This window comes from Neolamprologus brichardi, chromosome 15 (assembly GCF_056152115.1).
Source record: "Neolamprologus brichardi isolate AB-2024 chromosome 15, ASM5615211v1, whole genome shotgun sequence".
NCBI classification, from domain to species: domain Eukaryota; kingdom Metazoa; phylum Chordata; class Actinopteri; order Cichliformes; family Cichlidae; genus Neolamprologus; species Neolamprologus brichardi.
This window is the reverse complement of record NC_142118.1, coordinates 8,408,937-8,431,624: the sequence shown is the minus strand read 5'-3', so window position 1 is coordinate 8,431,624 and position 22,688 is coordinate 8,408,937. Positions and strand designations below refer to the sequence as shown.

Here is a 22,688-nt window from a genome sequence, read left to right as displayed (position 1 = left end):
AGAGGGAGGGAGAGAGAACGCTGCTTCATGGAGGAGGAGGAGGAGGAGAAGAAGATGAAATTACACCTGTTCTGGTGGCTGACTAACGACTTTGAAATGCGAGTGGCCCGAGCTCGCCGCCAAAATCATTTTCCCAACAATACGGCCTGATCTTTAAACAAGCAGAACTGGGACGCTGCGCTGACGTGACGCAGAGATGGCCCGCTGTCCTGGGACGCTCACAAACCCTCGGGCTCAAGTGTGGTGTGTGTGCGTGTGCGTTTGTGTGTCTGTCTTTTTTTTTTAATTACCTCCTTTTTCAATTTAATGAGTGATTTGAATTGCGTTACACACTTCGGCTCACAAAATTCACACACATGATTGTTAAATTGACGTCTATGCCCAACATTGTTTCTCCTGAAGTCTCATTCACTCTGACTGGTGCCATATGGTTACTGTACGCTCACTGAAACACAGCTGCTGTGTATTAGCCTCGACACACACACACACACACACACAATGTATGTCTCTAATGCACCCATTCCTCACACTTGTGTGGCCGATACAAGGTATACTTACTCGCTCAGCCACACACTTACATACAGTAGCCTTTAACTCACCATCTGTTCGCTGAGGTCCTGTGAGGCCTCCATGGCTCCTCTGGCTTTGATCTGCCACACACTTGAAAGCCAAAAAAGAAAATAGGGAAATAAAATAGATGTCAGAAGCCTAAAAGTGACGCTTTGTTTACTTGAAAGTAAACAAGATCATCTGATAGACTGAGATGTTTTCCACCAAAATCCCGGCAAAAACAAACCACTCTTTTGGGAGTTTCATGGCTTATATCGTGAATGAAATCGCGCACGGTTCAGCATTTAAGTTACTTTGTACGTGTGTGTGCATCTGTCGGTTAGCCCTTCAGTCACTGCGTTTATGTGTGAGCAACAGGAGAGCGAAGGAGGGAAGCGACAGCGTTAACTTCAGCATATCATCTTCAGCCGAGGGTGAAGTGGGGAGATAATTGCAGAAGTAAATATCAACAATGAAAATGGAGAAGTGTAAGTGATAGGGCCGCTTGGCTGCCTCTGGACCACAGACACAGTGGCTGGCTAGTGCACGAAGATAGTGAGTGACCCTATTAATACTAGACAGGAGACAGGTTGGCGGAGGAGTTCGGAGAAGCCTGAGGTGATTGTCTACAAGTTAAGCGAAGATGAGGCGTTGCGATCAGCCAGATGAGGACAGAAGCCACAATGCGTCCTCGTCTTGTTGTCGCTACTGTCACGCACGGAGTGACGCGGCAACAAAGGACTGCAAAAAAACAAAACAAAACAATGGAAAATGGTGCCATTATCCCAACAGGGTGACACTGAATGGCTCCTTTCTGGTATGTTGCGCAAAAGGCGTCAGAAAAAAGAATAAGCTGCTAAAACACACACACACACACAACCTGCAAACACAAAGGTCCTCCCCGTCATTAGATCTGTTGTTCCCAGCAATGTGGTAAAGAGTGCCACTAACTGTACCTATCTCAAGTTCTCCATCAAAATGCAGTTTTTATTTTACTGTAACACTTTTTGACTGTAATAGTGAATACTACAATGTGCATACAAGTGTGTTGCTCTTTCTAAAAGACAGATACAAGGGATTTGTTTACTTTTACCACAAAGACTGATCAGGGTCTAAAATGTTTTTCCCAAAATATGGACAGGTATGAGCACAAAATTGGGGCACTCCAAGTTGTTCTTCAGTCTGCGCAGTGTTTTGTTGCCCAGTGTGTTTGCATGTGTGTGCACTGTGGAGTTTTCTGGCTCGATCCTTTAAACTAACTGGCATCCTTTTAATTTTTCATAGCGCTCAGCTCCTCCTAGCCTGAAACCGAAGACAATAATGCGTCTCTCAGGTGAATTGATTTGTGCCCAAGCCTCCCTGCTTCCCTCAACCCCCACCCTCTCCCTCCCTCCCGCCCTCTCTCTCTCACCTTTGTGGAGGACATAATCAGCCTTCTATTCGATCTGGCTGGGTTTCACCCTTCCCTTCATGATTTATTCTTCTTTAGCGGAAACGTGATGGGCAGTAAAGCCACAAAGAGCAAAGTTTACTTCATGCTTGTAATGGAGCATTTGTCTTAGTTTTCCTTAGTTTTTTTTTATTTTATTATTAAACTATAGCACAAATAAGCCACAAGGAGTTTTGCTGATTAAAAGGGGATTTTTTTTATTTTTTTTTTAAATGTCAGAACTAATTCTTATTAAATGATTCTGTCTATCTGCCCCAGCTGCCCTGCACGGCCCTAAAACCCACCCAGCAGTTACCTGACACTAAACAGGGAATCAATAGTGCCTGCCATTTCCTTCGGTGTCCCAGAAGAGAGAATTATATTTCTCACTATGGCTATTGACAGCGACATAAGAAACACATATGGGACGGCGGAGGGTTAAAAAGTGGACCAAATAGCTACACCGCGGTAATTTCACGCTATAAAAGCCGAAGGAAGGAGAATGTTGAACAAACCGCAGACTGCTGCTGGTTGGAGTGGCTGTAGAGAAAAATCATATGTTAAATTTGAGTTTAACCTCGCTGTCTTAGCAATCGCTTATATGCAGCTATCGATCTTTAAATGACACGAGCAGTTTCCAAGATTAAGGATTAGTCTGTGCAAAATTTAAACTGTTTACACCCCCCCCCCCCCCCCCAAAAAAAAAAAAAAAAAAATCCCTAAGGCCTCTGACGTTTAAATTGTAAATATTTACATTTGCTTTTAACCTAAAAAGTTAAAATAAACAAATAAATAAAAATACAATAAAAATGAAGCGCACATTACCTGATATGAAAACTCAAATCTTCATATCAGAATAAAATATTTTATGCTAGGCAGGTTTAGGCCTAACGCAACATTTCTATAAACAATACGATATGCATATACGGGTTAATTTTTTTTTTTAAGTACAAAAAATGATTTGGAAAATGTAAAGGTGCGATGCTGTTCTTTATTCTGGTCATTTTAAAAGGGATAAAACAGTGTGTTTTGCAGCCCTCCCCGTTTCGGGTCAGGGTTAAACAACATAAACAGTTTCGAGATAATGAAACGGATACTCTTAGAGTTCTCCCACTAGAGGAAAAATAAAATGAATAAATAGAAACAAATGTGACGTGTTAAGTACAGTATATATAAAGGATTATTTAATGCCTTAAGATGGCCTCTAATTAACCGATATTACAAAGAACCAAAAAAACATTTAAACAAAAAATTTAAATACTAACTAATAATAACACCCACTAAAAATCCCCTTTGGCTGCATTAAAATATTTAATCCTAAATATTTCACATTTCTGGTGGGATTATCATCCTTAGAATAACCGAGCCGCAATGTAAAATGAGATAGAAGGCCAGTGCAGGAGTTTACAATTTTCCAAAAAAATTCTCCACACTCTAAATCTTGCGCATTAATGCGCGTTGTTTAAGTATGAGCCCTTAATGTGAAATCTAATCTGTATGGATTACGGCGCAGTAGGCCCCTATCAGATTTTGAGTCGGCGTGTAACTTGTCATGTTGTTAGAGGCAGGCCAATAGCCAGGGGCCATTCAAGCCCTGAGAGCCCGGCAGTGGTATAAGATTCCCATTTCCTACATATCAAATATAAACACAAACTCCACGTGGGATGAGAGGCGAGATGGAGAGAAAAAGCCATGGACACGCGGAGGGATGAAGACTGAGGAGACTGAGGGGACACCAAGGGGACTAAACTTCTTCACGTGTCCACAAACTGAGAGGGAAAAAAAGGATGGACCGCACTGACCTGCAGTTAAAGACCGATGTATGACCAATAACTACAAAAAAAATAATCACTGTAATTTTATCATTCTTTTCTTTTTAATAAGAAAACCCTTTTGCACAACTATTCAGTTTTACGGGGAAGGATCTGACGTAATTGTCTGTTCATTTATTGCCATGTTTCAGCAAAATTACAGCAACCACTAAATCTTTATTATTATTTTTTGTCCACTTGTATAATATCAGATGATCTATCGGTGTGCCGAGATTCCGGGGCTGGGATGAAGTCGGAGAAAAATGAACACACACTTAACACATCAGCGTTATTAACGGGCATGCACTGGCCTTACAACAACAATAACGTAAGGTAAAGACTTATATTAATAATAATATTATAGAAAACTGGACAGTCTATCACTCTTTGATGGAGGATAATTCATTTTAATGTTACTGATACATTTTACTGAATTGTGTTTTTTTTTTTCATATAAATGTTTTTAAATCGGAATTAATCAAACTCAACAAAACTATGACAGTTTTCTCGCTTCTGCCACCTGACCTACAATTTAAGTGTCTAATAATAAAACCACAGCCGTCTGGGGAAAACACAAACTAGTTTAAACATACCTGTGTTAAACCTATTGTCGTCCCAGCGAGAAATCAGCTCCCAGATTCTCTTCACTTCTTGCGAGCGCTCATAATCAAGTACTGCGTGATCGCCACACAGCTCTCCCTGCCGTCTGCAGGCTGTCACTGACCGGGATCAAAACACTCAGCTACTGCTTGCCATTATCAGCAAGAGTCCAAAAACAAGCCGACGAGTTATTCAGAGTCCTTAAAACAATTTTACAAACTCAAACACGACTCCCGAGGCTCGCTTTCGGTGACCGGAACGCTCGCCCCCGCGGGAAACAACATTATTTTCAGTCCGCGTCCAAGTTTGAGCACCAGGCAGTTCAGAGGCATGGGACATTATTGAAGATTGCTCCTGCGCATGCGTCCAGCTGCCATGCGGATACTACCGGGCAAGAGTCCAAAGAAGTAATGGGGTTCAGAGTGGGGTGGGGTGGAGGGGACCAAAATGATTTCTTATTAATAGTTTGGCCCAAATGATGTGCTCACAGTTTTATATATCCCACAGGAGCAAAAACATCTAGCTATCAATCTATCTAGCTGGTTTCCAATTAGTCCATTAATCCAGTATTATAAAGGATTCAGAAAAAAATTGTATAGCAAAAGTATATATAGACTTTTTACTGTATTTTTATAGCAAAAAACAACATCCCTAGAAAGCCAGCTTTTTAAAAATACACAGTACATATGTAAACATGAAAGGCAAAAATGCAAACTTATGCAAACACGTCGAAGGAAAATGTGGTGGTTAATCTGTATACAGTTACAGGCAGGGGATCAGACAGAGGACAACGATGCCAGAAAACACGCTGGAGATGCAACGAAAAAACAAACAGAAAACAGCATGAGAGTAAAGTCAGACAGGACTGTTTTGGAGACGCCCCAGAAAGATGACAGGCTTGGCCATGGGATCTGTTTATTTGAAATATTGTTTGTTATGGCTTATGGATTCTCCGACTGTTGGGCCCCGCTGGCTTCGGATCAGCGCTCTTTTACCATGCTGTCATTTATTTAAGATCGTGATGTCAGCGACCACTCTGACTGATCGCTGATTGTTGCTTTAGAGATCCTGTTAATGTTCACACACGCATGCCCACACAGACTCACACACACACACACACACACACAGATACAAAAAAGTGAAAAATGCTTTGCACTACTTTCTTTTACTATCCCTCGCATACACACACTCACAAACACACAATCTTTGTTTATGTGCAAAGTTTTCTTGGTAATATTATGTAAGATGAAAAGAGCCAAAGTTTCTGTGGTTTCAAATGCTTTGCACAAACACTAAAAAACCAAAAAAAAAAGTTCCTCGTTTGACTGGCTGGCAGTTTAACTGGCAATCCCAGAGACAAAAAGTCTAAGTCGCCCTAAAAAAAAGGCAGGAAAGTGGGAGCAGCCCTTTACCAAAACTATACCTTCTAATGGAAGTAAATGTCTTTCTTTGTGTTTGTGGGTAAGAAAGGAAAGACGTATCTCACATTAAGTTTCATAGCCGCTTTCACGATGTTCATTTTTTACAGTGATCACCAAATGACAGGGCACAGAAATGAGGTCTGTCATCTTCCAAAGTCACACTGCTGCACAATTGAACTTTTTCATAATTTATCACATGGAATTGGACAGGATAAGTAGTGCAAAGTCATTTGATGCCATTTGTAGCTGGCATGAAATCGCATGATGACTGATATGTGTGTTTTGGCACCGCATTGGGCGGGTCAAATTCAAACCCTTGGCATGGCTTGTGTACAGGAACTTGCATGGCAAATGGTACCCTGATGGTAGAAGAAAGAGAAAGCTGTAGTTGCATTTACTCTCAAATACACAGCAATTAGAAATAAAATGCTTTATAAAATAGACTTAGAGTGTTATCTTGAAAGGAGGTGAAGCACAGTGCTCTGTGACTAGTACCCCCACTCTCTTTTAATATAAACACTTGGAAATATCAGTCTCATTTTCTTATTTGTCACCTAGTTTAAACTATGTAAACAGCCAACTTGTTGTTGTGCACGTGTCAGTCTGTTTTACCTGTGCTACCCCCTCGCCCCCTCTAACACCCCACCTGTGAAGAAAGTCTATGAATATCACAGTTTAGCTGAATCCTTCTTTGACTCCTTTAATAAGGCCTAGCCTGTTGTGCCTTCCTGCTTCTCAGTCCAGCAGCAGAACCCGGGCCTGGACCCCGCCGCTAAGTGATTGACACATTCTGGCAGAATGAATTAAAACCTCGTGCTGTGACACATCCCAGAATAGCAAGAAGCTGTTGCTGAACTGCAGTCTCTAGTGCCGCATGTCAGCAAGCTTAAAAAACTTGGCAGAACATTCTGCACAAAGGAAGCATGTACAGGTGTTTGTGTGTTCCTCTCGGTGTGTGTGAGACCGCCTGTGCGTATGAGCCCGACATGCGCTGACGTACGGTATGTTAATGCTTCAGCTACATCAGCAGTCTAAAGAGTTAATCCAACAGGCGGCCTAAAGCAGAGCCGGTGTGCCGATATTTGTCATGTTTTACACGATTTTGTGAAGCCCGATTGACGCTTTTTCAATTAAACTGAGACCACTTTGGAATTTGAAGGCAGTGGCAGATGGATCTATTTTTTTGGCCAGCTGTTCTCTGGAGGGTGACGCTGGGGTGGGGTGCGGGGGGGGCTAAGCCCCAAGATGTTTCGTGGCGTAGGACTGTGAGTCTGTGTGCCAAGTCACAGAGCTCCCGGTTCTTGCCAAGCAGGGGGTGGGTTGAGAGAAAATGCCATTTAGCTGGCTGGTATTTATAGATATGTGAGGAACTTGTGCTCAGTCCTGGCCGAGGTGCTGACGACGTAAAACGAGAGGACGATTCCAGAAGTCGAGTGTCAGGGCACACAGATAAAAATACCCGGTGAAAGATGGGTCCGGTCATTAGTGGTGCAGTGTGGCATGTGACATGGCAGCATTTCAGAGGTGATTTATGGTTATTACTACAGCTAACCTATACCTCTCCCTTTACTGCCCCCACCCTACATCTCAAATTGGTTTGCAAAATGGAATGGCAAATGGAGTTTATTTCAGGGGCCGAGTGCCCAGAAAAAAACAGAAGAAGTGTGGAGCAATTTAGACTTTGGCAAGGTGCCACGGCTTGGTGTAAGATTTTACCACAATACTGGGAAAACATGATGATAAATTACACTTCTAACAGCTATTTAAGGTGGAAATGCAGAAGGCAAAAGCTACTTTCATGTTACAACTAACCCCGTGTTACTGCAAGAGCTGAAAAAGAGCATATGAAAAGTTTTCCTGTGTCAATCATATCATACTGGACAAAAATGATGTGGGCTGATGATAGGTTGTGAGGGGTAATGATCTCATTTCAGGTCACTGCGTTCTGTAATTGCCCGGAGCAAGCTGCCACAGGGAGGAACAAAGGAAACATTTCACACGTCGTAAATTCATGTAATGCCCTGCTGCAGTGCTGCTCCTCTGGTTACATTGCTCCTCAAATTTTCTTTTTGTTTTGTTTTAACTTAGTTAATCATTAAAAAAATAACAGTTTGCATTCAGATAGGGAAAGTTTCATATGTAGCAGGCCTAAGGAGCCACATTGCCAGCTGAGGCTGAGCAGCTTTTTTTCCCTGCTCTGTTTTAGTTGTACCTGCCTGTCCTCTAGGGGTGGGGGAAAAAATCGATTCTGTGTAGTATCGTGATATTTTGTTTGGTAATAATGTATCGATACAGGGACAGCAGAAATTGATATTTTGTTACAAAAAAGGTGACTTCAGAGCATGTTGATCCTTTTTCTGAGCAAGAATCCTGACATTCCTTCACTGTCCAAATGTGTTTAACTTTTTTTTGGCAGCAATAAACATGACAGTTTACTTATTTTAATTTAAGACATGTTTTATTTTAATTAAGTTTAAAACTTTTTTATTTAACGTAAAATTATATTTTGTTTCAATTTACTTTCAAATTCTTCAGTTGCTGAAGGGGCTGCATAGTTTTCATAAATTGCATAGTTCAGAATAGCTATAATTGTACCAGATGGTTGCGTTCAGTTAAGTTGGACTAGACTGTAATACAAACCGTTCAGTTTGTCAACAATAAAACTGACTGAAATGATCGAAAGACTGAGTGTGAGACTTTGATATTAGATAAAATGAATATTGATAAAGTTTACCTTTATGTACAGAATCTGAATATCGTAAAATATTTTAAAAAATTGCAATAATATCGTATCGTGCGTTAAGTATTGTGATAATATCGTATCGTGGGATGTATGGTGATTCCCACCTCTACTGTCCTCTGTTCATCCTCCACCCCAATTTGTGTGTCACAGTGACAAAAACACACACTGAGCAGAGAGGAAGAGGATGGGGACAGGTGTAGTAAGGATAACATTGCTCTACTTGGTGATGTTCGGTTGCTGCAACCATTGGTATAGTCCTTTAGTTTTTGAAAGATGTTATCCAGAATGAGCCACAATGTAGAAATAAAATTGTGTTTCATCTTACCCACTAGCCTTTATATACATCATAAACCGTGCAGTCACAATTTACATTCAAATGCAGAAGGTAAACTATTCAATTCAATTCAGTTTTATTTATTTAGCCAAATCACAAAAACAGTCATGTAAAGGCACTTTATATTGTAAGGTAAAGGTAAAGAGCCTACCATAGTACAGAGAAACCCCAAGAAGTAGACCAGCTCCTATGATCAAGCAATTGGTGACAGTGGGAAGGAAAAAACTCATTTAAACAGGAAGAAACCAGGCTTAGGAAATGGCAGCCATCTACCACAAATGCTTGAAATGTATTACTGGTCATATTTTATTAATTTTGATCATTTGTTAAGTGTCAGGGTCCTGGGTCCCCTGACCCAGCATGTTTAGTTCTTTGTGCTTTTTGTATTATTGTACTTGTGTGCGTTATTCTATGGTTTCTAGTTTCGATCCCTTGCCCTTCATGTTTCTCTGTGTACCCTCTGTTCTGTGTAAGTCTGTGTCTGCATGTTTGAGTTTACCTCTGTGTCTTTCGGTTCTTAGAGTCCTCTACCTTATGGTTTGTCTCTGTGTTTCTTAGTTGCTGTCTCCACCGTGTCAAGTTTGCGTCTCTATGTCGTACTTCCTGTTTTACTTTGAAGGTCCGTGTCTTATGTGAATGCGTCCTGCTTTCCTTGTCTCGTCAGTCCTGATTTCTCCCAGCTGTGCCCTCCTTCTGTGTCTCATTCTCCTCGTTACTTCCCAGTGTATTTAAACCCTGTGTTTCTCTGAGTCAGTGTCGCGTCGTCCCTCTTGCTGTGTGGATCTACCGGTGAGGCTTAGCTTAGCTTAGCTTAGCTTAGCTTAGCTTAGCTTAGCTTAGCTTAGCTTAGCTTAGCTTAGCTTAGCAAGCTGTGACTTAGAGTTAACACCTTGAGTTTGAGCGCCTGCATTTTGGGTACTCCTGCCTGCCACACTGCACTCCTTGACATTAAGAAGACTTGTATGAGAAACATTTATCTGACACATTTATCTTAAGAGTATTTATGGTTATTAAATTCACCTTCTTAATGTGAGTCAAGTCTTTTCTCCCGTCTTTCTCTGTTCTTTTTCCCCCTCCTCCCCCACTGGTCATTGCACATTTTGTCAATGACCAGGTCAACAGTGATCGCTGACTGTTTTAGGAGCTTTTTGAGATTAAATAGAAGAAAATACAAAACATTAAACATGTTAACAACACAAAAGCCATATTAAACGCAGACTACTTTAGGCCCGGAAGTAGGATTCGTCACGTCATCACTTAACGACCGGATAAAGCACCTTGAGGTGAGTTTTATTGTGCACTGAACAGAAGAAGAAGACATATCCAGGGAGAACAGTTGCACTTGAAAGAAATGTAGTGTGTGATTTGCATGGCCAGGCAGGAGGGGATGGACATGAGGTCTTTTCTCTCCTCTGACCCGCCAGAACGGTGCCCTAGCTGGGTTACAGACTTCCTGATTTACTAATAAGGCACTGATGAGGCCTTACTAATAAGGCCCTCTCCCGCTTAACAAAACACACACTTCAGCAGTGTAGCCCACCCCTTTGTCACAAGAGAACTTGTGAGTAGGGTTTACAGAGGCGAGGAGTGATTTGCATGTTAATGGATTTGCGGATTCTAAATGAGGCCAGTTTACAGTTACACCTTTTTGCATGTATGAAGGTCTAACGTCTAATTATGTCATTTTAATGAGCTGAGATGAGCTTTAGAGGTCTAAAAAAATGCTGAGATTTTTTAATATATATAAATATACTGTATCAAAAATGTTCTCCAAAGTCTCCAAACACATTTCAAATATCATACAACACTTTTCTCCAACACTTGGTGTCTCACTGAACTACTTCCCAGTATTTAGTCTTTTGTCCCTGGAGGCAGTTGATGGAGCATATGCCTTACTCGCTGAGATGGAGATCAAGTGTGTGTTAGAGCAGCTGAGAAGCAAGATGGAAAGAGCAGGAAAGTGTGTGATTTCGTCCTACATTCAGAGGCTCGAGAGGCTACTCTCATGTGTGAAAGCACAGTGCAGTGTCTGTGTTTCACTTAGAAGCATGTGGCTTGTGTGTGTATGCGTGTGTATTGGGTAGGGGTATCAGGCCAACAAAATTAGTTTACCATCAGCTGTGCTCTCGTTCAGTCCCGGCCACCATCCAGTATTTCTTCCAACTCTCTCCATCTAATTGTGGCTCTGGACGGCTTTACAGCACCACCCTTGGGATGCTACTGTGGCCAGATCCAGAACACTAGGCTTTATGTGGATTGAATGTTTTATAGTTATGGACATAATATTTAAGTATAGAAACAGTCGCACCACAGCACCCTGCTCTAATAATTACGCCAGCCTGTAGGTAAGTGGGAAAAGCTGTGTAACTGACCTCACACTGCGTAGTGTGAGAGATGTAGATAACCCAACAGTTGAATCAAATCAATGCCATGTCTCAAGTTGGTTACATTAAGCGGGAGGGGACAGACAGACTCCACATTTTTTTAAAGTAGAGCGGGGAGAGCGGGAACTGTAGTAGCCACATGGTGGTGAGTGCTGTCATGTTAAAACAGTTAGCCTTTGATAGCTGCTGCAGTGGTCAGAGGACAAATCATTAGAAATTTTCACTGTCTAGAATCTGATGGATGTAGCTTATGTGTGTGCCTTCACGCAAATGCATGGCCATGAGAAAAACGATTGGTGGGGGAAGAGAATGGAAGAAAATGATTGGTGATGTGCTTTTGCTTGTAACAGTGACTTGACTTATAAGTTAGTCAGCAATTTGGAAAAAAAATGTGATCTCAAATTCTAGGTACCCATATACGACTTTTACCCAGTATGTATCTGCTTCAGAATTTCTTATGTTCAATCAATTCCGTTTTTATATATGTACCACCAAACTGGAACACTCACCTCAAGGCACTTTACATTGTAAGGTAAAACTCCAATGATCACCTGACTCCCTACAGACAGAGGCAGATTTTTTAAAATCAATTTTAAATCATGCTTTTTATTGTTTTTGTTTTTTAATGTCTCTGTAAAGCACTTTGAATCACCTTGTTGTTGAATTGTGCTATATAAATAAACTTGCCTTGCCTTGCCTTACATCTAATGTAGCATAACTAAGGGATGGTTCAGTGTCCTCTGATGCAGTCCTAATTATGAGCTTTATTGAAAAGGCTATTGTGTCATAGAAGACAGTAACTCCAACTCCAGTAATTTGCCAAATTCAGTCCCATTTTCAAGGAAAATTATCTTAATTTTTTTCCTTGATCGCTTTTAGCATAGCTATGCAGCAGGTGTTTGTTGGAGAATACATGTACCGGTGTTATGTAAAATACAAAATATGAATAACTTTATTCCGTTACAGTTACTGTTTTAAAAGGTGATAATTAGAATACAGTTACTTTGTTGAAATAAACGGATTACACGGTGGTCTTTTCCTGTTTCATATGTTAGGCTATTCCCTCTCTCATATTGGTAATCCCACGCATCGCAGAAAACCCAAACAAAACACTAAATAAGAGGTTCTAATGTAAGCATCCTGTTAATTTTAGTGGCATCAGTTACACAAAGGACCCAGAGCCAGAAGTGCACGGGCAGGAATGCATTTCTTACTTGGAAATTCTGACACCACTTCACATTTAAAGAAGAAAAAGGGATGAGCAAAATCTGACCATTCAATGCAAGGTTTGTTCGCCAGCAACCAAGCTGCTCTCAGCATCAAATGACTCCACTTCCAACCTAAAGAAACATCTGGAAGCAACTTCTTTTTAAAAACTAATGTTAGCCTACTGCAACTACCTTGTGTTAGCTGTGGTAGCTATCTGTGTTATGTGCCACTTCAGTATCTTCGATGTACTATTGCTGTGTGCTGTGTACTGAAGGCTAATCGCCATCAAGCTAACATTGTTAGCTGAGGTCTCTTACTTACTTAGACTTTCTAAATAATAACATGAACTTATGAACTATATGAACTTTTGAATTAAGCAAAAAAATTTATATCTGTATTTATAAATTACAAACTAAGTATGAGTAATGCTTTATAAATGATGAATTAAGCATTTACCGATACCTTTCTAGTACAAAATAGTGTGATATTTTTATAAAAATAAATATAAGAACGATTATTATCACCAAATAGGTTTTTCCTTAAGACTTTTTTTTTAAGAAACTGAAGGGAACCTTATAGTAATGTAATATTTCTTAAATCAGGTCTTTTTTCTTTTTTTCCCTCTTTCTTTCTTTCTTTCTTTCTTTCTTTCTTTCTTTCTTTCTTTCTTTCTTTATTTATTTTGCATAACAGAAACCAACTGGAAAAAACTAGTATTTCCTCCCTCTTTGGCCAGAGCAGACCATGTGATTGTGTTTCACAGGGTCAAACAAAGCTCCTCCCCTATTTTTTTTCCTTAGTGGACAGGAAGGAGGTCCGCACCTACAGCTGTGCTACGTATGTGGATTTTCAAATGAATATCGGTAAAAGAATATACAGTAAATACAACATTTAGTAAGGTCAATTTATGAGAGGTTTTGAAGCTACTTGAACTGTGAGTACTACATTTGAGGAAACAGATGTGACTCTTTGAAAGTGAAAGTGAAAGTAAGGCTGCTTAAGGGAAAACGGAAAAAGACAACCAGAGGACAAAACAGCAAAATGGCTTCTAATGTATCACAGTCTGAGCTGGACTGCACTTGCCCTGTTTGTTGTGATATATTTAAGGATCCTGTTGTCTTGCTGTGTGGTCACAGCTTCTGTAAGTACTGTCTTGAGGAGTGGTGGAGGCAGAGTAGCCTTCAGGCTTGCCCGGTCTGTAAAGAAATATTTCCAATGTCTCGGGCACCACGTAACCTGGCACTGAGAAACCTCTCTGACAACCTAAGAAGAGAGAGGAGTCAGGCTGCATCAGCATCTAAGGAGCTCTGCAGTCTGCACAACGAGAAACTCAGACTCTTCTGTCAGGATGACCAGCAGCTCATCTGTGTGGTTTGCAGGGATGCAAAACAACACAAGAAACACAACTGTGTCCCCATCAACGAAGCAGCAGAAGAGCACAGAGTAAGCAGTGCATGGATATTTGTTTTTAATTTGGTAGTTAACATAAGTTAACAAATGTTTTGTAAATAATCTAAGTGAAATCTAACTAAGTGATCTCCCGTATACTATGTAATAATTATTTACTTTATGTGTAGACTAAAATCAAGATTGAGGTGATGCACTTAAAGAGCAAACTGGGGACGTTTGAAGCAGAAAAACTCAAATATGATAAAATGGCTAACCACATTAAGGTAAGTTACAGACATACAATGCTATTGAAGCTAAAGCAAACATTGTATCTTGTCTTCCATCAGAATTGTGTTTCTCCTCAGCTCCAGGCCCAGGATACAGAGAAGACGATCAAAGGAGAGTTTCAGAAGTTTTACCAGTTCCTGAGAGCAGAGGAAGCTGGGAGGATAGATGCAGTGAGGAAGGAGGCAGCACTCAAGAGTCAGACAATGAACCTGAAGATCGTAAACATGACTGCTGAGATCTCCTCACTTAGAGACAAAATCAAAACCTTAGAGGGGGAGATGAAAGCTGGAGGCATGGCATTTATGATGGTATGTGTGTAATCAATACTTTTGATTTAATGTTGTCTATCTGACAAAATCCGAAGTACTGACTTTTTAAAAATATTTTCTTCTTCTTTATTTGATAGAACATCAAATCCACTATGGCGCAGTAAGTACAAGAAAGTGCTGGTTAATGATGTGTTCAAGTATGAAAATCCATCCATCATAACCACTCACTTCTCTTTGAGTTAGTTAGATGTGAAGAAAAAAAATAAAAAATCTAGAGGTATATTTTTCTTATTGTTACTTTCAGATCTCAGTGCACACTCTCAGATCCAGTCACTCCATCAGGAGCTCTGATCGATGAGGCCAAACACCTTGGGAAACTGCTCTTCTCAGTCTGGATAAAAATGAAGACTCTAATCCAATACAGTAAGCAAAATATTGTTGTTTCTGACTCCCCTTTTTGACCTTATATCTGAAGTACCTGGGACTTTTGCAAGTACCTGTTGAATGTTTTCATTAAGTAAAAGAACAAGATGTTGTACTAAAACCCTATTATTTCTATTTCTTTACCCAATAGCTCCTGTAGTTATGGATCCCAACACTTGCGCCCAGAGAATGACTGTATCAGAACATTTGACTTGTCTAACATCATGCAATTCTACATTATTTCCTGAAAACCCTGAAAGGCTGCGTGTTTCAGATATTCTTGGATATGAAGGCTTTAGTTCTGGAAAGCACAGCTGGGATGTAGAGGTAGATGGTTACTGGGCTGTTGGTGTGGCTGCTCGAACCAGTGTGTCTTATTCTAAAAAGATCTGGGGCATCTATGTGTGTTCTTGCACTAACATTCTGCGTGAACTTACACCAGAAGACTATGTCAAAGAGGTAATGAAAGATTCATTTCCTCAGAAGGTCAGAGTGAACTTAGATTATGACAAAGGGATACTATCATTTTTTGACCTTGGCCGGAAAGTGCCCGTACGTACCATCAGATACACTTTTACCGAAAAACTCTTTCCATACTTTTGTAATAAGACAAAAATTCTTCCACCTGAATTGTCAGTAGGGATAATACAAGTAAAATAGACATTCTGCAAAACTACAAAGTCCTCCTAAAATAAGGACTCATTTGAAACTCTCTTTTTTGTAATGTTGTGGATATTTACAATGTAACCAAAATTTTCAGTGATTGAATGTAATAGATATACAGTATTTCCACAATGCCCCATATTGTGGCTAATATCGGTCTACATGTATACATAGTATATGAGGTAATACCACATGACACTAGTGTACTACCATCTCGCTCTCTTTTTCTCAGCCCACTAAAACACTCACATGTATGAATCCACAGCCGTGCTGATACTGAATCTCGGTGGTATTACAGCTGGAATGCCTGCTATGTTTTTTCAACTAATGAAAGAATGAAGAAAAACAAACAGAGGGGCCAAATTAAAAGAGAAAAGGGATCGAGAGAAGAAAACACTGAGGGAGAAAAGGAAAAAATGGAAGAACGGGGCATACGGGCTTCATTTAGTCTGGACTCCTCTGCATGTTTTACACAAGTGTGAGTCTGCTTTTGTCAGAGCTAATGAAGGTTCGAGATGGAGAATGACTGACAAGCCTGCTTAACTGTGGTGTGAGGGAATTATGTTTGAATTACTTTAATTTGAGAAACGTGTATTTTTCAGATTTATATGAAGGGAATTTTGCTTTTGCTATTTTAAAAGTTGTTTTAATCATCAGTATATTGTTCATATTTTCTGAGTTAAAATTGATTTGTAAATGTACAGACCTTACTGCAAACTCAATTGTGACAAATTGCAATTTCTGGAATAAAAATGTGTTTCCTCTATGGTTTGTTGTTGTTGTTTACTCACACTGTTTTCCCTACACAGTCAATTTCTTTAAAAGTGTAGCAACTGTTTTTCTCTCTCAAAATCCCCTTTAAATAATCAATCATTTGATATTTGGACAGAGAACTGAGCCACTGAGCAGAATATGTCAAATGTTATTTTAAAGGAATTTCTCTTTAAATCAAATCTGAGAATTTTCGAAGCTCAAGCCGTTGTTTTTGTAAGTTCGTGGACATTAGTGTTGTCCCAAAACATTACAGAGAAAGTCAAGAACTTTTTTTAGCACCAGATAATTTCCTTAGATAAATTAAGAGGGACATAAATATAATCGTTGTGTGTATATTGTACACGGGATTCAAACATGTAGGTACTTTATGTGAGTGTGCTGTTCATAAATCACTGCGCACAGGTCAGAGGTAAAGAAGGACTGAACTAATGAAGCAGGGCAAAGATATCAAAAGTGGAGCAATGAGATTGACAACATGGCTCCGAGCAGGAGTGGTAACAGTAAGCAGATCACAAGTTTAGATAGGAATAGAAAGAAAACAAGCGAGATGAGCAAAGGGAGGGGAGAGATGTGCCAACTGCCCTGAGGTTCGAGACATAAGATCTGTAGTACTTCGGACCAGCGCTTCTGTAGTCAGACTTGGCTTGGCTTCTGAGGAGATGACAGTGTGTCTCAGTGTATGTGCTCAGTTGGTGATGAAAGAGTTGCAAATGTGCAATACTGTGCCAATTTTCTAAAGAGCCCTTGTAGAGATTTAGATTATTTATCATGTAATACCATCAGGTATCATTTGAGTGACCTCAGATTCAGTCTGCAACATGGAAATGACCCCAAACACGCAGGTTGGCCCTGAATACACTATATGAATAAAATGCCTTATAAAAGTTGTATAGGATAAAGGTATAATCATCTCTTAGTTTACTCAGATTGCACAGAGTGTATATTTGTTAATAATTTGAATCATTTTGGATAAGGATAAGTGTAAGATAATGGGGAATTTCAGTTTTTACTTTATAATTTGTTTAGTGTAAGACTTACAGTTAAATTGTATTTTTTTCTTGCCTTATTTAATTTTTACGTACTGTTCCTTTAACACACGGTAACTGTGCACTGGGGGAGCGTTTTTGCGACGGACAGTGTGGAGCAACGGGGGCTTTAACTAGCTGTGGAGAAAAACAGTTTCTTACCGTGTTTGTAGTGTACATGAGCATTCAAACGGATCACTGTATTTGTGGATCACTGTGGAAATAAATGTTTGCCTGTTTGTTTTTCGACTACAAGCGGACTTTGTGGATTGTGTTCAACTGCACTAAGACACGCGTACGGCCTGACCACCAGCTAGTGCTTCCGCGGTAATAAAAGTATTGAAAAGTACTAGGCCACACCTCTTGATCTTTGAATCCTGGTCCCAATGCTACAACATCAAGCACCTAAGCACTGTGCCTTTACAAATATTTGCAAAAGAATGGGTCATTCTAAAGAGCTCAGCAAATACAAGAGTGATACTGTAATATGATGCTAATATTGCCCGTAGATAATCCATTATCAAGTATCAAGTCGTATTAGTGCAGACTCAGCAACAAAGTTACAGAGTGGGTATTGTTATCAGCATAAAAACTGTGCACTGGGAGCTTCATGCCATGGATTCCATGGCTAGGCAGTTCCTATAAGAACGATGTAAGTGGTCCGCTACTTTTGCCCTTGTAGTGTAGCTTGAGCGACAAGAAGAAGTTCAGCAACAGACAGTATGGTCTCCACAGAGCCAGTGTAGTCCCAGACTCACTGAGTCAGGCTCAAACTACACAAAGAGAACTAAGACACATAGAAAAAGCCGGAATCCACAGAACAACTTAATTATATGCACTATAAATGGGAGCAAATATCTGTTTTTCTAATTTTTTCACAGTATTATTAAAACCTGACTCTCTTTTTTTTCATTAAGAGCTTGCAAACCTTTGCACAGTGTGCACAAATGGATAGATGATGGACATACAAATCAGTTAAAATAAGTGGTGGAATAAGAAAAACAGCTATACGCACAACAACCTGTATGCACACGCGACAGTTACTGAAAACACCACAGCAGTCAGTGTACATAAAGTAATATATAGATAAATGAGCATGAGCATGGAAACACACGTGTGCACTCTTATGCGGTTGTTTTTCCATCTGCTCCTTGTTTTCAGGTCCTTCTTGGTCTCTTTTTACTCTTGTTATTGTGGTCTGGATATCTTCAAGAAACAAGACTCCGAGTATAGGATGTTGTCATCTCTCTCTCTCTCCTGCATTATGTTTCGTTTGGAGGCAATCACCGAGAAGAATCTGAGCAGTACGTGTCCTCAGCAATCATAATCATGAACTCCCCACTGGTCTGATACACACACACACACACACACACACACAGGCCTGATTGCTCCTCAGTCTGGTCTGTATAATGTTATAGATGCAGATTGAACATGCCAGTCAGGACCTCACAGGAGGACACTGGGAGGAAAAGTGACGCAAGAGAGGAAAGTAATAATTTATTAGAAAATCTGAGTAAAATGTAGCAATGAAAGAAAGTTAGTGCCAAATAAAATCTTTCTCTGACTAAAACGATGCTAGACTTTAAGAGACTGGGCTTTCACCCTGTAATAAATGATTAACAAACTGTTTTGCAAATGTTGCAATCTGTAACATAAAGGCGCACACTAATACACACACTTAACGCTCGTTGAGCTGCGATATTCAAGTGCTCTGATAAAGTGCTGTCTGGTGTTCTCTCACTCTCTAAGCCCCCTGAGACTAGATCAATACTCACTCAGCGTCAAGTTACTGCTAATGTCTTCATGTTTTTAACCAGGCAGTGTGTGCGTGTGGTTAGTGAACCTGTGTGTGTGTGTGTGTGTGTGTATGTGCCCCTGATGTGACCCAAGTTATAATTATCATTAGATGTCAATGAAAGTGAAAGGAAGAGTGAGACTCTCCAAAAAATTCCCAAAGTCCTGACCCACAGCGCCCCCTAAGGACAAGTATTGGAAGCTGCAGCTTTCCTGAAAGATTGATTTACTTCTGTGAGAGGAAAGAAGCTCAGTTAACTTATGAGAAATTCAATGGTTGACTTATATTTGAGAATACCTTTATGTCTTCCATAATTAGCCTACATTCATACCTATAAATTACAGGGTCATACAGAAGAATATTGTAGCAATATATGTCCTGAATCAACAGGCATACATTAGCTCACACCCAATATAGTGTGGTTTGCAGGATTTTAAATAAAAGGATGCTCTGTTTGATTAGGTGTCTGCACATCAGACAGGAACCAAATAGAAAAACTTATCAAGAAGCCAGGCTATGTGGTCAGGTCTGAAGAGAAGAGAGTCCAGCAGTTTATGGAGAGATGAATGCTCTAGAAGCTGAAATCAGTTATGACCTATACTGCACATCCACTTCATACCCTTCAGGTTGTCAACCGTAGCATTTTCAGTCAAAGACTGCAACTCTGAGCATCCCAGGAGGTCCTTCATACCCACTGTGATAAGACTGTTTATAGAAAAATAATTATATATTTTCATCTGCATATTTGCATGTTGGCAAATATTAATTCAATTCAATTCAATTTTATTTATATAGCGCCAAATCACAACAAAAGTCACCTCAAGGCGCTTCATAGATACAGAGAAAAACCCAACAATCATATGACCCCCTATGAGCAAGCACTTTGGCGACAGTGGGAAGGAAAAACTCCCTTTTAACAGGAAGAAACCTCCAGCAGAACCAGGCTCAGGGAGGGGCGGGGCCATCTGCTGCGACCGGTTGGGGCGAGAGAAAAAAAACAGGACAAAGACATGCTGTGGAAGAGAGACAGAGGTTAATAACAGATATGAATTTTATTATAATATTAGTAATTGACAGTTTTATTCTTTTATATGTTACAAACTTTATTGGGAATTAATATTGTTTTGCTGTTTGGGATATGTGGTGTTATGTCCGTGTTGTAGTTGCTGTGGCAATGTAATTTCCTGCAAATGATTAATAAAGGATTGATCTATCTAACGGGCAGAGAAAGCACAATATGCATTCGTACATATCAGGAATAATTTTACATTGCAGTGGAAAGCCACAGAGCAGTAAGCTTGGTAAGTTAGTAATCCTGTGTCCTAAAGGTTGCATCTTTTTTACCCACTACAAAGATTACTTTAACAGTATTTCCAGTCCAGGAAGTAGACATAAAGCAATAAAAATGCTTTGGCTCTTTTAAGAGAGATCACTGTAAAGTCAAATGTGAAGCCAAATGTTTAGAAGAATTGACAGAAATGGACAACTTGGATAAAAAATTGAATGAAATTGGGTTGTCGGGGATTGATCAAAACCTCTGTAATGGTCTGATTTTTTTCTAGATTTTAGGAAGTTGGTTGCAAATAATGGCCAAAACAGAAAAAATAATGGCAGGTTGAATGAAAAAGACTGAATATAGACTTTCAATCATATTCAGAAGGCCGGTGGAAGTCCTGTACATATACAAGCTTTGACTGTTATAATATAAAGAAGTGTTTTTTCCACATTCAGCCATTCTCTGATCTCACCTCCACCTCTCTTTATCCGTCCCCTCATCTCTTCATCCCAATCAATCTCTCTCTCTCTCTCTCTCTCCCTCTCACTAATGCACTCTTTCATGTGCTCTCCTATTTCTCTCTCTCTCACTGCTGCCCTCTTTCCCTCACCCTGATGTCTCATGGCTCTTTTGTAGGCCCTCTACATTTTTGGGGGTAATGTGATCTCCCCTATTCCTCCCCAGGGTGGTCCACTCCTCTCATTCAAATAACAAGGTCAGGCTGAATGGAGTTGGTGAACAGAGGAGGGACAGTGAGAGAACAAGTCTCAAAGAGAGAATGGGGAGAAAGTTAGATGACGGGTATGTAAAACTGCCATTATATCTCATTTGTGTTCATTCGCAGCTTATGCTACAGGTAGGGTGTGCATCGAGTGTGCAATGTGATGCATTGCATCATGCAAGCAGAGTGTGTGTGTCTTAGCAATGTACCTGTACCATCTGTTAGATCCCATCCAGCAGCTGCTGCTGTTTTCAGCCTAACAAGGCAAGCCTAACATTTTCCCAAATAAGTATTCCATTAAAATCTACCTTATCTTTATTTACACTTACACTGTAACAAAACATACTTATCTCATGTAGTCAGTACAATTTTTCATTAGAGTGCTAATATCTAGTGCTTCACATTTCAAGCCACACTTAACCATTCACACATCTCTTTTCACACTCAAACAGATGGATATATTTAGAGCTCTGCCGATATATCGATCAATATTAGCTATTTGTCAATATATAAGTATCAGTATTTAAAATTGTGGATGAGAGAGATAAGAAACACCTTGCTCATCAGAGGTAAACTTCCCAACTTCCTTGTTGGCAATAGATCTGTTTGGAATACCGTGAACTAAACAACCGACTGATCGAAGCAGAGCGTAAACAAGACGTAAAACATGACTTGCTTTAACAATAAAGCAGGATTCTTGTTAAAAGCATTTTCACTGTATCTGAAAGAAAAATGAGCCCTGCCTAAGATCACTTTGGTGTGCAGAGACCAAACACCAACTTTGCTATTAATGAACTCTCAGCTTTACTTCCTGAGCAGCAGCTGTTTAGATCTCTAACTGCACATTATGTCTTTCATTTCTTGTGGTACACCAATGGCATACGATACCTTTCACCCCCCCACCATCCTAGATGCTGGATGAATGCGATGAGAATGATTACAAAACAGTAATGTTACAGGCTATGAAGCCAAATTAGCAATTAGTAAATGCATTCCACATTAAACATTAGTCATCCGATGTACCGCCAATGTAAACATAATAATTTGCGCAGCTTTAAGATTGCTGTCAGAATTAACTTTATTGATGCTTTTCCACAATTCAGTAACAAGTTTCTCTTTCTGCAATGCTGTCAACTGTTTTACTTGGATTTCCATATAATGAGACTATAATGAAACAGGAGGATTAAGATGGCATTAGTGAAAGTCGTGCACGGGCCAGTCAGGGTTTAGTATTATTGCCACTCTGTTTATAACAGCAGATCTTACAAATAAGGATTTTAAGCATACAGAATGAAAACAAATTTACTTCCATAAAGAAATAATATGTAGTATTATTCCCTGTGTTTCTGTGCTATTTTTTCTGTTTTTATTTCAGTGCATTTTTCTTTGTTTGCTCTTACTGTGGGTTACTATCTTTCATATGCAGTGTTGGGAAGGTTACTTTTAAAATGTATTCCATTACAGAATACAGAATACATGCCCCAAAATGTATTCTGTAACGTATTCCGTTACGTTACTCAATGAGAGTAACGTATTCTGAGTACTTTGGATTACTTAATATATTATCATGCTGTTTACAACTACA

General features: G+C 39.8%; 2 protein-coding genes across 6 annotated transcripts in view; one reads left to right on the top strand and one right to left on the bottom strand.

The window, feature by feature from the left end:
- Positions 1-4,730, bottom strand: part of eya4 (EYA transcriptional coactivator and phosphatase 4) — a 51,977-nt gene extending 47,247 nt beyond the window's left edge. For all 4 annotated transcript variants that reach the window (XM_006797177.3, XM_006797176.3, XM_035910525.2 and 1 more), the window contains exons 1-2: positions 4,383-4,730; positions 600-660 (exon numbers count right to left, since the gene is read on the bottom strand). In XM_006797177.3, the coding sequence (XP_006797240.2) occupies positions 600-632 (33 nt within the window). In that variant the 5' untranslated portion in view covers positions 633-660; positions 4,383-4,730. The remainder of the gene's footprint in view (positions 1-599; positions 661-4,382) is intronic.
- Positions 4,731-13,271: 8,541 nt separating this feature from the next.
- Positions 13,272-16,278, top strand: LOC102776793 (zinc-binding protein A33-like). Of its 2 annotated transcripts, XM_006797178.3 has the most exons (6): positions 13,272-13,923; positions 14,058-14,153; positions 14,235-14,465; positions 14,564-14,586; positions 14,731-14,849; positions 15,001-16,278. In XM_006797178.3, exons 1-6 carry the CDS (start codon positions 13,522-13,524, stop codon positions 15,507-15,509), a joined length of 1,380 nt encoding a protein of 459 aa, XP_006797241.2. In that variant the 5' UTR covers positions 13,272-13,521; the 3' UTR covers positions 15,510-16,278. The 2 variants fall into 2 exon arrangements, with proteins under 2 accessions (XP_006797241.2, XP_087709016.1); XM_087852890.1 differs by having other exon boundaries at positions 14,058-14,465.
- Positions 16,279-22,688: the final 6,410 nt, after the last annotated feature.

Excerpts from the sequence above, each read along its gene's own strand:
- LOC102776793 (XM_087852890.1), top strand. The coding sequence starts at position 13,522 with ATGGCTTCTAATGTATCACAGTCTGAGCTGGACTGCACTTGCCCTGTT. Across the intron at positions 14,587-14,730 it reads ATCAAATCCACTATGGCGCA|ATCTCAGTGCACACTCTCAG; the intron begins GTAAGTACAAGA and ends TGTTACTTTCAG. Across the intron at positions 14,850-15,000 it reads GAAGACTCTAATCCAATACA|CTCCTGTAGTTATGGATCCC; the intron begins GTAAGCAAAATA and ends TTTACCCAATAG.